Consider the following 17,361-nt stretch of genomic DNA (forward strand, 5'->3'; position numbering starts at 1 on the left):
ATTCGTTTGTCTATTTTTTTGGAGCTACGATCTGTTGTTTAAAAAACAACAGAGAGTGTTTGGGAACATATTACATCACAAAACACAGGATGGGAGATGTAACTGTACGGTGTTAGCCTAGCTTTGCATCAGATTGCAGAAAATGACAACCATATAGTGTGTGAAACAATAGAAAATTGCATTTTTTATTTATGTCCACTGAGTTTTGCAACATTTCTTATTTTATCTACAGTGCAGTTACAGTGGCATTGAAAGTCTGTGTATGTGACATGATGAAAGTGTCGTTGAAGGATAGAAAGGTGGATTAATATGAACATTTCTGATAATAGACCTACGTGTGTTTATATAAATTTCAAACCAAATGTTACTGTTGTTGTTGGGCTACCCAGCTGGGCAGTCCTGCTGCTCATTGTGCTGTGCAGAGGTAGAATCAGAATCTCTGTGATTTGGGGCCATTTCTTCTTCTTTTTTTTTTCTTTTTTTCATTTCTCCACAGCTTTCCTCTGCCTCCTTGCTGCTTAAGAGCCCAAGTAATAACTTCAGGGGGTTTATATGGCTGCAAGGCATCAGTACCCATTCAAAAAAAAAAAATGCCTAAAAATCCTGCACCAATCGATCAGAGTTCTTGAGGGATGAAAGGGCTAAATACATGAGACTGGATATACATGACAGCATATAATAACAAGCATTTTGTTGACTTTGAAGAGGCTCAGCACTCAGATGTGGCATTATATGATGTAGTGCATTTGCTAACCTACACAAACAAATGTGTCTTGTCATTTTCAAATAAGGAAATGTACTACTTACTGTAGTTAAGCATAGTTGAGAAAGATTGATTTTCTGTCTAAAAGGACAAGTTCCCCACTGTAAGTGAAGCAGGATTCAGAAAATTGGAGTTTACACATTTCCCAACTTCCTGTTCAGCAGAGATGGCTTGTTTTTTATTTAATGTTTTCAGTCAGTTTCATGTAGTGAGCATTTAGTGGCTAGGTAGCTAGGTTCACATGACTAAAGCTCTAAATAGCCCAATACTCACATGTGTTATTCTGACGGTCTGTTAAAGCTCAGGCGTGTCTAATGACTGATTAATGACGATGAGACAGCAGAGTAGCTGAGGTGCTGGGACTTTGTTGTTATTGGACACATGTGACTTACAATGAAACGTCCTGGGAATGGATGGAAGCACTGCATTGTATGTGGTAGAAAGATGATGTCTGAGGCCATCACCTCTGTTAAGAAAAGAGGTTTTCCAACTTAACATAGATGGCTTCTATGCCATCAGTCAAAGGAGTGTCCTTTTTTGAGGTGTGGAGGTGGTTGTCTTTTGCTTTGCTGACCGAGTGTTCAACTCTATAAGCATTTAGTAGTGCTCTGGTGACCTGACCTTTGTATAGAGTCGGTGGCAACATGTGACCATCCAGCACACTTAATTATAATTCAAGAAATGATTCCGCCTCTCCAATTCCACTTCAAACAGAAGCTTTATATTTCTGCTATTAACCCTTGCATCGGAAGAGAACGAAAGGAACACACACAAGGGCATGCTAGGAGAAAAAAAAAAAAAAAAGCTTTGGCCACGGGTGACGTTCTTTGGAGCTGACAGAGGTTAAGTACTGTGTTTAAGTGACTGTTTCGGAGACTGAAAGGCCGTTCTGGGTGAGGACTTCCCCAAGAGACAGCCAGTGGCAGCCATTCTGCTGCACAGGGCAGTTCATGAAACTGTTAAAAAGTGTTGTACAGTTTGACTTTTTCAAATAATAGCTTTTCCATTTTACTTACCACGTACTGGCCTTGTCCCTTTAAATATTTTCATCAGCTCTGAAAACTTAACTTGGAGTCACCTCCTATCTATGAAAGCAGCCCTATCTGTAAACCCATTCATCATGAAGGGGAGTTACTCTATGACAAATCTCTCCCCCCCGTTCTTCTGTGCGTACGTCTGCAGATTGAATACACAAATGGGTCACATGTTCCATCCCTCCTCTTTAGCCATAGTCATTTGTGCCAATGTCAAAAGTGATAAATGGGTTATGTGGCGCCTATGAGAGAAAGCAGTGAATTTTTTATAATGTATTAAACAGGAGCGAGAGGGCAAGCAGACAGGCAGGGAGGAACAGAGGGAGGGAGGGAGGACAGGCTGGAAAAGTGGGCTGTCATGCTGTAGTGCTGTGCTGTAGGCAGGGGACCTCTGTCACACACAGTTTGAGCCCCTGCTTCACATCTTTACTGGCACTTGGTCTGTACTTCCCTCAGATATCCAGCCATCGCCCCCCCCCCCCCCCCCCCCCCCCAGAGCTCACAGCCGTCCAGCAAGGCAGTCGAGCTGGCAGACACAAAATCCTGCTCTGACTGCTCTGTCAAATGCATCATATGGCACTCACTCTGTGTGTGTGTGTGTGTTTGACTGTGGTCTTCTCTTACTGTCTTTGTGAGAGCCAGGTGGAATTTTAGACCTTCATATGAAGGGCTTCTGTTTGAGGTCACATTCATGTTCTCCATTTCTCATAGGGTACAATAAAAAGACAACACACAAAGCGCTGTCATAGTGCTTAATGGAAATGTAATAAACCATCATTTTTAATCTTCAGACTTTATAGCATTTTTCTCACATGTGCGCCCCTATGCTCTCCTGCTATTAAACCCCTCTGAATCTGCCTTGTCTACCTCCAGAGTTGTTTAGGAGTGAAGAATTCAATGGATTTAGTGACTTGGTGCGAGATCGAGATTTTCATGAACACATTTTGTTATGTTCTTTAAGCTATAGTTATCTGTTCTTGGTCTCAGATTTTAAAATAAATTTTCCTTAAAAATGCGACTTGTACCAGTATATAGTTTTTTTTCTTCTTCCTTATGGATTTTTTGGCTGGTGCGACCTATAGTCTGGAAATTATGGTAAAATGATGTTAGAAAAACAGGAAGTATTGTAATACTTTAATGGTCCTTGAATGCATCACATGTGACAGCCAGGGTTTAAATTGTGATATTTCATCACAACCACTCTATTGTACATAATGATTAATGAAAAAATATTCAGCATTTCATTTTGTTATTTCCTGTTGATGTGCAGATTAGAGTAAAAGGGGGCAGTGTGAACGATTATATTAAATTATGTTATTTATTCACTAACTTATCTCCTGTGTACATTTTCATTTTGTTGCTCAGAATTCTTACTTACTCACTTAATAGCTTCTCTTTCTCTCTATGTCTCCCTGCGTGTATCATGAAAGTGTTCATAAAGACCTATGTAAGTTCATTTCCAATGTAATGTAATTATTATTCATGGCCACCTCCTGCAACCTCTGCTTGGCTAAAAGTCATATAGAGAAATAACACACACACAACAACAAAGACCTTTAAAACACACTTTTTTTAAGAACTCCAATTATTGATTAAAAGTCTTTGATGGAATATTTGCTCTCAACATACCATCTCAATGTGCATTCAGATGATGTGGTGAATTAAAAAACAATGCTGATTTTTTAATAGTTTTTAATATATTATATACAGTGGTGTTAAAAAAGGTTTCTCCCCCTTCATGATTTCTTAGTTTTTTTGAATGTTTGTCACACTTAAATGGTTCAGTTTCAGTTTCAATTTAAATATTGGACACAGATAACACAAGTAAACATATAACAACAAAATGCTTGTTTTTAAATAAAGTTTTTTATTACATGGCCCTGTGTGAAAAAGTGATTGACCCTAAACCTAATAACTGGATGGGCCACCCTTAGAAGCAATAACTGCAATCAAGTGTTTGTGATAACGCACAATGAGTCTTTTACAGCACTGTGGAGGAATTTTGGTGTACTCATCTTTCAGATTCAGATTCAGGTCAGGACTTTGAGTAGGCTACTCCTTTTTACCTTTGGATCATTGTCCTGCTGCAGGACCAGGTTCAGCTTAAGATCACAAACAGATGGCCGGACGTTTTCCTTCAGGATCTTTTGGTAGTCAGCATAATTCATGGTTCCATTCACTACCACCTTATTTTACTGTTGATCTGATGTTTCTTTTCTGAAGCTGTTTTCAGAAAAAACTGAGATGAGCTTTTATGTTCCTTTAGCTCAGCAGTGTATTTTGTCATTTTCACCGCTGTTCCATGTTTTCTCCAGTTGTAGATAATGGCTCTCTTTTGGTCTGCTCCACTTTGTCAGGCAGCTCCTGTTTAAGTTATTTCTTGATTGAGAACAAGTGTGTCAGTAGTCAGGCCCGTGTGTGGCAGGAGAATTTTAACACAGCTTTCCAAAGATGTGATAAGCCACAGATAATACTATTAATATGTAATACAATAACATTAATATATAACATATTAATATGTTTTAATAAATACATTTATATCTACGTTAAACGGGCAACTAACTGTCCAAGTTACTATATAAGAAATTATAAGAACCTGAAATATCGTCAGACCTTTTAATTGTCCTTAAATGCATCATGTATGAAAATCAAATCTGAGCATAAAATCACAAACATAAAAATAAATAATTTCCACATTTCTCTAAAAATGCTTGTAGTAAACTGTTTATTTTACCAATACAGATAAATCTATAACAACAGTGCAATGGCAACATCACAAAGACATGGCTGAGTCACTTTTACTCACCTGTGACTGTGTTGTTATGCCCAGGTGAATTTCAGTACAGTTAGAGACCTTTGATTAGGAAATCTGTGGCGATAAATGATGCTGAAACTCTGAATGATTTGATGTGTGGACACTGATGATAACTGGAGGATAGATGTTTGAAATGACTGAACTTTGCAGGATACACTTTTTTAGGTGATGTGGTTAAGATATATCCTCCAGAGTGGAAGAATCCATCAGCACTGCCTTGTTGATTGATGAGTGGGTGCTTTTAGTTTCTGTCCCTGGAGAATGTTTTTACCTGAACAATCACACAGCATGAATGACTCTTGAATCGGCTCACTGATTCTTTTCCTTGATTTCAGTTTGTTTTTTCTCCAAAATGTGAAAATAATTTTTGATTCAGAACTGAGTCAGGCTGTTAATGTATAAAGTTCTATTTCCTTGGTAATAATTGTTGTTTTGAATGTCGGCCACTGTCGCTCATCTTGATCATATGATCATATGTTTGTTTTTACTCCTCTTTTTTTGTTGTAGAGCGAAAGAAGATAACTCTAACAGTTGGAAACCAGTTTTCCAACAAGAAGATTTACAATGTGGTGGGATACCTGAAAGGAAAAAGGAACCCAGGTTTGTTCAATCCTTTATTTTTATGTACTTCAGTGTGTGGTACAAATGGTATGTGCCCTTTTATTCTGACAGAATGCACGGATCATTTTGGTAGTTATTCATTTATTGTTAAATTGTTTAAACTTCTGCTTTGTTCTAGAAGACCACTGTGTTTTTGTTCATGTCAAGTTTGAAAGAAAAAGGCAATGGTGCTCTGCAGTGTCTTGGTCTTTTCTTAATAATTTAAAATACATTTAAAATATGCTTAAAAAACAACATTTAAAATAATAAAATATCCTTCTAGAAAATGAAAGAAATATTCAGCACATGAAATTTATATTAATTAAAGATACACAAGCTAGCTTGCGTCTATATTCTGTGGATTTTCCGTAAAACTTTGCACATGCTACTATTTATTGCACCTGGAAACTGTATTTACAACACATTACTCTCTCAGTGGAAGCGCAAATTACAGGAACTAGATGTACTAATTCTATGTTCCACCAGTATCCTTTTGAAGGTGGATTTTAAGTAGAAGTAACCTGAATGACTCATCTGACTGTGTTCAAGCTGAGACCTCTGAACCACTGTGTGGCTAGAAGAGACAAATGCAGCTGACAATCCTGTGTAATGCATTCATTATGTAAAGTACATCATCACTTCTCATCTCTTATGAATGCCACTTCTCTCTTGTTACATTTACTTGTTGTAATTTGTGTTTTAGTTTGCACATTCTCCCTGTGCTTGTGTGGGTTTTCTCCGGGTTTTCCAGCTTCCTCCCACGTTCTAAAGTCATGCTTGTTAGGTCAATTGGTCATTCTAAAATGTCCGTAGCTGTTAGTGTGGATGGTTGTTTGTCTGTGTATGTTGCTCTGTGATGGACTGGTGACCTGTCCAGGGTGTACCCTGCCTCTCGCCTGTAGATAGCTGGGATAGGCTCCAGCCCCCCATGAACCTGTACTGCAGGACGAAGCGGGTTCAGATGATGGATCATTTTTGCATTTTACTCAAAATGAATAGCAAAACACCCAGCAACATAAAAACAACAACGGGAATAAAAAAGATGATTACCTGCTTAAATGAATGGCAGTCGGTCTCAACAGTGATCCTGAAAACTCTATTAACATGGCACAGGTGTAGGAAAACATTGCTCTTTTTTTGGAGACAAACTCTGTGAAGGGGTTGCTTTATGCCAGGACGGTCTGCTCTCCACATTTCCTTGGCCTCCTCTCTCCTGCTGTATGTCACAGATGATGCTCTGGTGTCTGAGGGCAGATACTGCCTATTGAGTCTCAGCAGCTGAGAACCACTTTCTTCTGGGCTGAGTAGAAGTAGAAGTTGTTTGGAACACCACTTTGTTGCAGGACTCAGTCAGGGTCATTCCCATGTCTTACTTTTAGAGCACCTAAATTCCTCATTGATACTGGATACTGGTAGCTTCTGGGCTCCTTTTTTCTGTACAGACTGTTTTTCTGTTCTGTGCTGAGTTGGTAATGCACCTGGGATCGATCCACTTCTTGGCAAAAAAAACTCATCAGCCACTCCAACATCTCGACCTTTGTGAGTGGGATATGGTATATTATTAACGGCCACATAAGGTGGGGCAGAAGGCTAAACTGCAGGCACCAGAGCTTCAGTCTGACAGGCAGTAGGGTCTTGTCAATGGTCTTTAGGCCGCTGCTGGTGTCCTTCCTAATGTGGCCTAATTTGGTTCCTCTGCCACAGTTGTCATTGGTTCCCCCATCTGTCTGCTTCCAGGATTTTGTGGGCTTTATCCTCATTGGGGCCCAGTTGATTTTACCTTGTAGCTTATCCAGAAGGCGCCTGGTGCAAGCCTTGGTTGTGGAGAATGTGGTCAGGTCATCCATGTATACCAGTGTTTGTCAGAACTCCTCCAACCACCAACCGTGAGGTGCAGATAATGACCTTCACAGCCATGGTGAGGGCTAATGCTGGTGAGATGCTGCAGCCTGCCATGATTCCTACCTCCAGAGGCTGCCATGCTGTAATATACTCCTCTGTTGATAGACAAAATATAGTTTTGCAATTCAAATGTGAATATTTTCTAAGATATAAAATTAAATAAAAACATAGTGGCCTGCTCAGGAACATCAAGTGTAATTTTCTGACAGTTTGCAGTCGAACCTTTTAATTATTTGAGTGAATTTTATCTAAAAAAGCATGTCAGTAACTCAGTCAGTAAATTACATTTTCCAGGGGGCAGAATAATGTGAGCACCCTAATTATGTTGTCATTGTCATACTCGGTTGTTGTTATCACTTCTAAATTTGTAGAAAACACAACACAGTTGTTTTTTTTCTTTCCTTTACATCATACATCCTGCTGAGCTTTAGCTGTTTGAATCTCCACCAGCTTCTTTCCTGTAGCTGCCCTGTTTTTTTTTGTTTTTTGTTTTTTTTCAAAATAGTCATTTATTTGAGGAGACGTTATGTTTTTCTTGCCTTTCTTCTTTACCCACCTTCTTCTTCTCCACTCTAATGCTACTGTACCTGTCCTGCCCACTCACTGGTGGAAAATTACCTTGCTGATTTACAGTGTGATATTAAACTAGCATAATAGGCCACTAAAGCACATAATATGGGCCACAAATCTCTGGCAGGAGGAAGGAACTGAATGTTGGTGTTTGATTACGTGTGTGTTCCGCACTTAACCCTAAACAGAATGAATAGTCATCCATGTTTCATCCATTCATAACAGAGCAGAATAACAATAAATCTGGAAATAATCTACCGAGTTAGTGCAGTCACACATTACTGTTAAAACTACACAGTCCATGGCACGACTGTCTTAAATTAACTCATAAAAATAAGTTAATTACATCTACATCTGCCTTCCATCAGTCAGCTCCATGAGAACATCACCTGGAATGGTTTTCAAACAGTCTTGAATGAGTTCTCAAAGGTGCTGAGCACTTGTTTTCTGGTTTGCCTTCACGCTGTGGTCCAACTCATTCCAAACAATCTCTGTTGGGTTTAGGTCAGGTGATTGTTGAAGCCAGGTCATCTGACGCAGCACTCCATCACTCTCCTTCTTGGTCAAATAGCCCTTACACAAACTGGAGGTGTGTTTGGGGTCATGGTCCTGTTGAAAAACAAAAGATGGTCCTACTGAGTGCAAACCAGATGGCACAGAATGTCACTGCAGAATGCTGTGGTAGCCATACTTGAATTTTGAATAAATAACCAGCAGTGACACCAGCAAAGCTCACCCTCACCTTAAAATCCCCTCATCTACACTTGACAGTGTAGAACCCACCTGCTCATCTTTTGTGCATCTGAAAACACATGACAGTGGAACTACAAATCTCAAATATGGACTCAGCAGACCAAAGTACAGATCTCATCTGGTCTAATGTCCATCCCTTGTGTTTATCAGTCAAAGCAATCCTCTTCTCTTGTTCCTCCTCAGTAGTGGCTTATCTGCAGCAGCAACATGAATTGCCTGATTCACAGAGTCTCCTCTGAACAGTTGATGTTGAGATGTTTCTGCAACTTGAAGTCTGTTAAGCATGCATGTGGCTCTCATCTGAGGTGCTGTTAATTTGCTATTTTTGAGAGTGGTGACTTATCCTCTGCAGCAGAGGAACCTCTTAGTCTTCCTTTCCTGTTGCTCTCTTCAGGAGTCAGTTTCCTCAGAGCATCTGATGGTTTTCAAGGATCTATTCTAAGTTCTTCTTAAAATGATGTATGTTTTTTTTTCTCTCTTTACTTAGTTTAGTTGTTCTTGCCATCATATGGTTTTGAACAGTAGATAAATAGAGCTACTTACTGTAGAGATCTGAGTACCAGCCCAACCTTAGACTACTTGCCACAACCTTCATCTCTGAAGGTTGTGGCATTTTTGTGAGGAGACACAAGTATTAAAGAAAAGCACCTAATGAAAACAATGGTAATATATAGTATAACTCACAACCAGTGTTAATTTTGTTGACGAATCATTTTCGTCATAGTTTTCGTTAACGACCTTTTTTTGCTGATAAAAACGAGACGATAACTAAATAAAACGCACGGTGCCAAAAACGAAGACGAAATGGATTGACACTTTCGTCAACGAATAAAAACGAGACGAAATTATTGATGGAGACGAGATCCAATCAGAGCAAATTTTGTTTGTGGAAAGGGAGGGACGAATCAGGAGACGGCGGCAGAGAGCCAATCAGAAGTGATCTCTCTGCGTAAGGACGTTGCGCCGCGATGCTGGAAGAAGGCGTACTCATGCATGGTCACACAAAACAGGAGAACAGACACACAGACACGTTTAATTTCAAGACAATCAAGACGGTTTACAAACCGTGTGGAGCGACTATCAGCGGTAAAAACAATAAACCTGAAGCGACATTTGCAGACGAGTCGTCTTAACTTCCGTTCAAAGATACACGTGACAAAATCTATAAATGAAGACCCCGCTGCTGATGGTTTTACAGCATGCGACCTGTTTCTAAGCTGTCACTGAAGTGTTTTGCTGTAGTTATGGAGTATTCATGAAGAAGGTCATGACTGAACAGTGTATTCAGGGAGAGCAGCTCACTGTTCACTGCTGCTTTTGTGAAAAGGTCATAGCAATTAAATAAAGAGATGTTTGTTTCAAATAACACAAGTTAAAGCTGTGCCTGTTTTTATTGCACTTCAAACCTTAAATATTTCATGAAAAATATATATCATAGAATTTTAGTCGACTAAATCCACGGCAGATTTAGTCGACTAAAATTATTTGATATTTAGTCGACTAAAACTAGACTAAAACTTTAAAAATGTTGATGACTAAAACGTGACTAAAATCAAATGACATTTTAGTCACAAGACTAAAATAAAAACTAAATCCGAAATTGCTGCCAAAATTAACACTGCTCACAACTATATGACAATAGATGACTATGAGAATTACTAACTAGTTTATTTACATAGAAATAACCGAACATTAATAAACACTATATAAACTTTATATAAAGCAATTACAGGTTTTCCTGCTGTGGTTCAGAGGTCATTAACTCTAACTGTAAGTTAGAGTTAATGACAGCACCACTTACCTTAAAATCCTGTGAACGGGACAAAACAAGCTAAAGTATCATTAGCATAGCATTAACACATTGTTGCTGCATGACAAGCTACATTAATTATATTTACATTTTTATACATGCTTTATTATAATTGCATTTAGTCATTTAGCAGACGCTTTGATGCAGAGTGAGTTAGTATTAGATGAACATTCGAGCTGCATTGTGAAGGAGACCTTGTAGTGAATGTGAAGTTCTGTAAGTGATACAATGTGAAACGATGCAGACTCTTACCTCTGTCCCATTTGTCCTCTGCTTCTTTCTTTTGCCGTCTTTCCTTGAAGCCTGGAGAGTGTGTGTGCTTCATCCTTGAGTTTAAACATGCCACTTCGCTTCTCTGCTTTGACAGCAGCGCTTACACAGGGCCTCGCAGGGGTAGGGGAGCTCTGAATGTGTCATTGCATTGGGCCAGAATAGCTGTAGCTGAATGGTGGGGCTAACTGAGCGTCCGTCTTGGTGGCCCCTCTCACGCTTGGGGCCCTAGGCAATTTCCTAGTTAGCCTACCATGTGGCGACGGCTCTGTCTCAATGCATAGTAGAAAGTATAAATAATAGCTGCAAAATATAATGAAGTAAAAGTATAAAGTATGCACTATTTTATTTAATTAAATGAAGTATAAATACATAATATTCACTTGAGTACTTAAGTACAAATACCACTGATTCTAGGTGAGGACCTCGTGGAGCTGACTGAGAGAACACTGAGAGTGTTCACAGCAAAGCAAGGTGGCTATTTTGAAGAATCTAAACATTAAAACATATTCCTAAACTGTTTAGTTTTTTGTGTTCCTTCATACTTTTGATGTATGCAGTATGATGTAGAAAACAATGCAAATGAACCAAAAAACATTTTGACTGCTAGTGTAAACGATGCTGCAGTCTTTTTTTATTGCTGAGTGTGCTGGTCTGCCTTTCTTTTCCTAGAATAACCTGTCTTGACATCAATAGTCTTGACACAAGTCTTTTGAGCAGTGCAGCATGGTGCATGTTGGATTATTGAACAGCATCTGCTCCGTCCGACCCTCACAACCGCATCAGATCATTACTGTGAGTTTCTGAAAGAGAGAATCCAACAAACAGTCTCACTTTGTATTTGGTCTTTTTTTTTTTTGGTTGGAATCCATTCAGAGGACACTTTGTACCCCTTTGGTTTGCTTGAAGCATATTGAATCCTTTATGGTTCTGCAATGTTTGACCCCATCTGCCTGTATTTAAGAGCTTTACTGCATGCATCACCATCTCAGAGATACAGAAAAAAAATACATTGCCTGCCCGAAAAAAGTCACACACTCATTTTTAGCTTTTACTTTTAAATACTGCATGCTTTTGCCATGACATTGATTTGATAAAATTATGCAATGCCTACATTTATTTCATCTACACTTGAGTTCATTTTTTCTTACCCACATCTTGTATGATCATGGGAGATTTTCCGTGGGGTTCAGGTCTGGACTGTGGTGCTCCCTGAACCACTCACAGTCTAAATCCTAGGATTGTCATCTTGGAATAATGAAGACAGCTCTTCTTCCCAGTTGCAGAATCTCCTTTGTTCTTTCCTTTGCAGATCAGTAATTTGACCCTGTTAAAACAGAGTAATGTATTTTACATACATGGCGAAAGCTATTCGCAGCATTTTTTATTTTTAGCCAGGCAGTGTTATGAGGCATATTATGCATATGATGAGAGATGGAGTTGACTTTTTTTTACTGTAAATAAATATGATTGAATCTGTGTTGTGTGGCTCCACCTGTCACCATCTTGGGATTGTCTGAGTCCATCTCCCACTTTCACAGGGGTGGACTTTAAACAAGCGACTACCTAATTTCCCTACGGAGATTAAAAATAAACACACAAACCTCAATGTTTAGGCAGAAATAAAAGTGTTTACAGCCAGATACAAAAATTATTTTGTTCATTCACTTTTATTACTGCCCAGTCCTCAGACTTATAGATTGTGGGACAGAAAAGTTAGCGCAAGAGCAGCTCGTTACTACAGTCAAGTTTGGATGTCTGTACAACTGTTGGAAACATTTATTTTACTTGTGATGTACAGCGTATTTGGCTAAGCCTTTGACTTTTGACAAAAATTGAGCACATTTAATTCATTGACATAAAGCTCTGTAAGCCTTATAGTGGGTATTGTTTATTTTCATCATTGTTAAGGTGTAATTATAGACATCTAATCAAACTACTAAGTAAAAACAAAATGTCCAGGTACGTTTTCAGCCTACTAAGAGTTTTTAAAGATCAAACACTGGTCCCTGTTCAGCAAAAGCAATTCTCTGCCATTGGACTACTGTGGTGCCCACTGAACTATTAATCATTGGTCCTGGCCTTAGGGCAGCCAGACATGACTTTATGTCTTTTGCATTCATTAGTGTTCCGTATAAGATTATTTATTTGCCCTTTAAACCTCTCTGCACAATACATGAACCAAACATATACGATTCAATTAAAAAAATAAACCACACTGCACCTTCTCTAGTGACTGATGCAAAGTAGTTTACAGTAATTGTTGTTTACGTGATTTACCCTGGGAGGGCTCTGCACGGTGCAGTATTATGTTGTCAGATTTTCAGGCTAAGCTAGCAGGCTTCTCTAAGCACCTCTTTTCTCAAACAAAGTCATCAGTGCTCTGTGCTGCAGTGATGAGGTTTGCTCTGTTCTTCTCTTTGCCTGCAGGAAGCTTCTTTGTGCATCCACGCTCACCGTGCGGTATTTTGTGGAGAATGTAAGGCGTACAAAGAAGCCTGGAGCTTCCGCCGATGTGTGTGTCTGTACATGTGAATATGGAAGAACACTGTATGTGAAAGTCTGTGTCTGCGCTCTGTACCTTTCTGATTCACTCGTCGTATTGGGTTCATATAATACTCCAGTTCATAAGATTTTATAATGATACCAAGAATTAGCCATGGTGGCATGGCATGTAGCATGAGATTATTATCCCACAGCCATGAGACTGAAGTAAGAACACAGCAGTTGTTTTGGTTTCTGAGGTTTTAAAATTAGGTATGTTGGCTGGCTGAGTTCACACTGTTAAATCAAAACATGTACCAACCGGCCGAGCATAAGTAGTGATGAGATGGGCAGGTGGTTGTGTAACATGCCAAACATAGGCATGAACAGATGCTTGGCTCTTTACATCAGATGCACATTTAGTTTCTGCTCTTGTCTATGCAAAGCTTTTGGAGTACATATATATTAATGGAAAGGGTCCAAGCTGCAGTTCCACTCTGCATCATATGCATTTGTGACGGGAAGATTGGACGGCGTTTAGACATGAGAAATGACAAGAATCACAACTCATTTTAGTTTGATGCTTTTTTTTCTGAAGCTCTTTGTACAAGCTGAAAAAGAGCACTTCATGTTTGCCATTAGCTCTCAGTACCAGTGCTTGCTAAAAGGAAAGTCCAGTAAACAAAGCAGCCTGTGTCAAATTTACATAACGACGTAATCAATCTGCATTAGGTCAGTTGGCATGTTGTCCTGGTAGAAATGGCATTAGCAAAATGACCACTCCAGGTGGTTAATTTCAGTGTTTACTTTCATTCCAGCTGAAAAACAAACCATCTCTTACTCTAAAATGATTCCGGTTAAAATAAGTTGTCAGCAGATAAATGCCGATCACACAATATCCACGGTAATAGAAAACTCACCAGGTTGAAATAAATTTAAATTACAATTAAAGCATATGGGATGTTCATTGAATTTACATTTTAGATTGTGATGTGATGGGATGTGAATTTTACACAGATGGTACATATCTGCTGCCTTCTTCTGTTTTCATTTACCATTAAGGCAGTCAAGTTTTTGTACACTATAAAAAATGATGCAACATTTGTACAACATTTGTACAACATACAACAGCCTTCTTGTTTTTAACTTATATATTTTGTTGCTGTATTTGAAATTACCTGATTTAAAATGCTATAATTCAAACCTGACAGCAAAAAGAGAAAGGAAAAAAAACAGTAAGGCTGAGATTATAATTAAACAATGCGTATAGTATGAAAAGCCTTATTGTAAAGGTTGGATTTAAAAGCAGGTGCATAAATTGCTGACCTTGGTTCCACAGCTTCATGGCTCTAACAGATTAATCGCTCTTTCCCTTAGTAATAAGGCAAGCCATGGTGACAATAAGTATAGTTCTACCTGAGGAGTGCAGGCAGCAGCTTGGCTCATTGGGATTTCTATATTTAACAGCTACAGTCTGTCAGGCTAAAGCAACTCAAAAGACTGTAAGGATACAAAAACACTATCATCAGCTGTGACTTTTCAATCAGACTTGAGTTCCTTTAAGGACATTGTGATAGAGGTGTCTGATTCGTGGCCATGTGTCATGAATGAAAATACACATGTTGAAGTGTATGCAACTTTTGCCTCCACACAGGTGCTGTGTATTGTCATCACTGACCTGCAAAAGCCTCACGTCTTGCGCATGTGTGCTGTTTCAAAGGACATTGAACTCTTATGCCATACAGTCAAACCAGATCCACACAAAAACACATCAAGTGGTCAATATTGCTGGTAATGTAAACATATTATTGGATATGGGGGTTGGTCTTTAGATTAAGCCCCAAATATATACAGTTGCAGTATTTTTTTTAGCCATTGTGAGATTTGCTCAAGATAAAAATGTTTGATATTAGTGATCATTTTATTTTGACAAAGCAGGATTAATATGTTAATCACTCATCTCCATCACTACTGTGGTGTAAAACCATGTGTCATCCACATGATATTTAATTAGGTATTTTGTTTGCTAAACATCTGACCCCAAGGGAACATGTTAAATGGAAACAATAGGGGACTGAGGATAGATCCCTGGGGACAGGGATCTAGTGTTGGAGCAATTGTGGTGCCCTAAGCAAGACATAAGTTACTGTGCTGGTTGCTGTGCTGTTTGTTAATTATTCAGCTCTAAAAGGTAGAAGGTAGGTTGTTTTGAATAGCCTTACCTACTGAAAAATATTTAATATGTTACTTATTTTGTGTGGCCAACAGGGAAAAATGCTGATTACTGGGTATGAATCAGTTGCACTTTTAACCTAGATAAAAGAAAATGAGTTTATTTATATGATTTTGTGTTATACTGTTATTTTTATGTACTTATTTTATTCATTTTTTTATTTATTATCAGTTCAGCAAAAGGCATGAGTTGGTAGATTTATATCTAAATAATATAAATACAGATATAGGTTACTTTATTAATCACTGAGGGAAACTGTTATTAGTCCTACTTATAAGAGTTAGACTATCAGAGGTATGAGATGAAAAATGAAGAAGACAATAGAATACAAACTTCTTATTAATAACATAACAAAAATGAGTCATAGCCTCTCCTCCCTCTCCTGACCTGACGTGCTAGTTTTACCAGCGTAGACCAGAGTTCTGTTACAGCTTTTGCAACAAGCAAACTTTACCATTACCACTGAGAATGCTCTTTCAGAATAGCACTAGAGTTGAGCAAGAGCTGCGTCAACACCAGAAAAGTTCTCAAGGCAGTTTATAAGGATGTCGTGGTCAACAGCATCAAATAATGACATTTGAAATAACTGCAGAATACAGCAAATACATTTTCAAAAACTCTGGTCTTAACCTCTGACAACCTGTGCTGGTAGCAGCTTCGATTTTTGTGAGGCTGAAAGAATATCTTTGTTTTGTTCTGCTCAAGTTGTTCAGGAACAGTCTTTAAACTCCATATTCCCATTGCTGTGGTACCGGTACATCTGCAGTGTGTCAAAATGAAAAAGTACGACTTGAACTTTTACTTTTCTTTTCTTTTTTTTTTCAACAATCTATGCATTGAATTCATCAGATCCAAATCCCCTCTGTGGCATCCTCTGAGCAGCACTAGAACTGAAATCCATAGCAATGCACAACACACCGACCTCCTCCCTGTTATACACACTGCCATCTCTCTATAATAGCTTTTTAGTTTCATAAACTAATAAATATTAATATACTATGTTATAGTGTTAATCAGTGCTCAGATGAGCAGAAAATAACTTCTTCTCTTTGTGTTTTTTCAGATCGCTATGTGCTGGTTGGAAGTCGTCATGACAGCGACCAGGGAGGCGGGACTTCAGCCATTATGAATCAACTCATTGCGGCACTGACGGAGCAAACCAAAAACAGATGGGTGCCAGATCGTACCACTGTGTTTTGCTCGTGGGGAGGCTCGGCCCTGGGGAACATCGGGTCATTCGAATGGGGAAAGGTCAGATAAGAGCATCTACTTTATAAAATGTCAGTTCAGGTGTCAAAAGTCGCACCTTATGAAATGATGTGACACACTTGTATACAACACTATAATGTACTACAGAGTGCTTTCATCTTATCAGAAGAAGATGGGCAGTTAATAAGGTAACAGCCAGCAGCACAGATGCCTGTGCTGACTATAGCTTGCATGGATATGACTAAGACTTGTATATTTAAAGCAAAGTGGAAATAGCCATAATTAAGAATTACACAAAGGAAGAAAGACAGACAATCAAAGCAGTAGGTGTTCCTGCCTTGTTCTCTCAGTATAGAAGTACTGTCACAACAGTTGAGCGCCGTTATAATTCACATATATTCCTTATTTAATATTTGAATGACAACTCCTGCCTATAGCATTACAATAAAGTTATATAGGTATTTCAATAATAGAGGTGCAGTTTGCATTCTTATTTGAAATTCAGGTAAGATTAACATGTACAAACTAATGTATTTGATTGAGGGGTTTTTGTGCACTTGATGGTATGTCAAGTGTGCTGATAGTATGATGAATGTAATAATCCCTGTGTCCCCTCCAGGATAACAGCGTGGTCCTACAGAGCAGTGCAGTGGCCTATGTCAGTCTGAACGCTCCGGTTAGAGGGACAGAGACTCTCAGAGCCACGGCTTCTCCAACCCTGCTGCAGCTCACCTCAGACATACAGAGGGTAAATAATACTGTTTCTTTATTTACATAGATACATTCTCTCCATAGCACTTTCACTGTTGACGGCAGGTTACATCACAACAGCTCACCAGAAGATCCAGTACTGCTTTGCTTTTCTGTGTTTAGGTACTAGCATTACAGCACATAGAGGTTTGTTCTACCTCATAACAA

The 17,361-nt window shown here is 38.8% G+C and overlaps 1 protein-coding gene across 1 annotated transcript in view; it reads left to right on the forward strand.

Annotated features, from left to right (window-relative positions):
- The window catches only part of naaladl2 (N-acetylated alpha-linked acidic dipeptidase like 2), a 282,516-nt gene that overhangs the window by 126,873 nt on the left and 138,282 nt on the right, over positions 1–17,361 (forward strand). Inside the window, exons 8-10 of the mRNA XM_028404275.1 lie at positions 5,120–5,212; positions 16,298–16,485; positions 17,063–17,191. Of these exons, the coding sequence (XP_028260076.1) occupies positions 5,120–5,212; positions 16,298–16,485; positions 17,063–17,191 (410 nt within the window). The remainder of the gene's footprint in view (positions 1–5,119; positions 5,213–16,297; positions 16,486–17,062; positions 17,192–17,361) is intronic.

Source organism: Parambassis ranga, chromosome 4 (assembly GCF_900634625.1).
Source record: "Parambassis ranga chromosome 4, fParRan2.1, whole genome shotgun sequence".
Lineage (NCBI taxonomy): Eukaryota > Metazoa > Chordata > Actinopteri > Ambassidae > Parambassis > Parambassis ranga.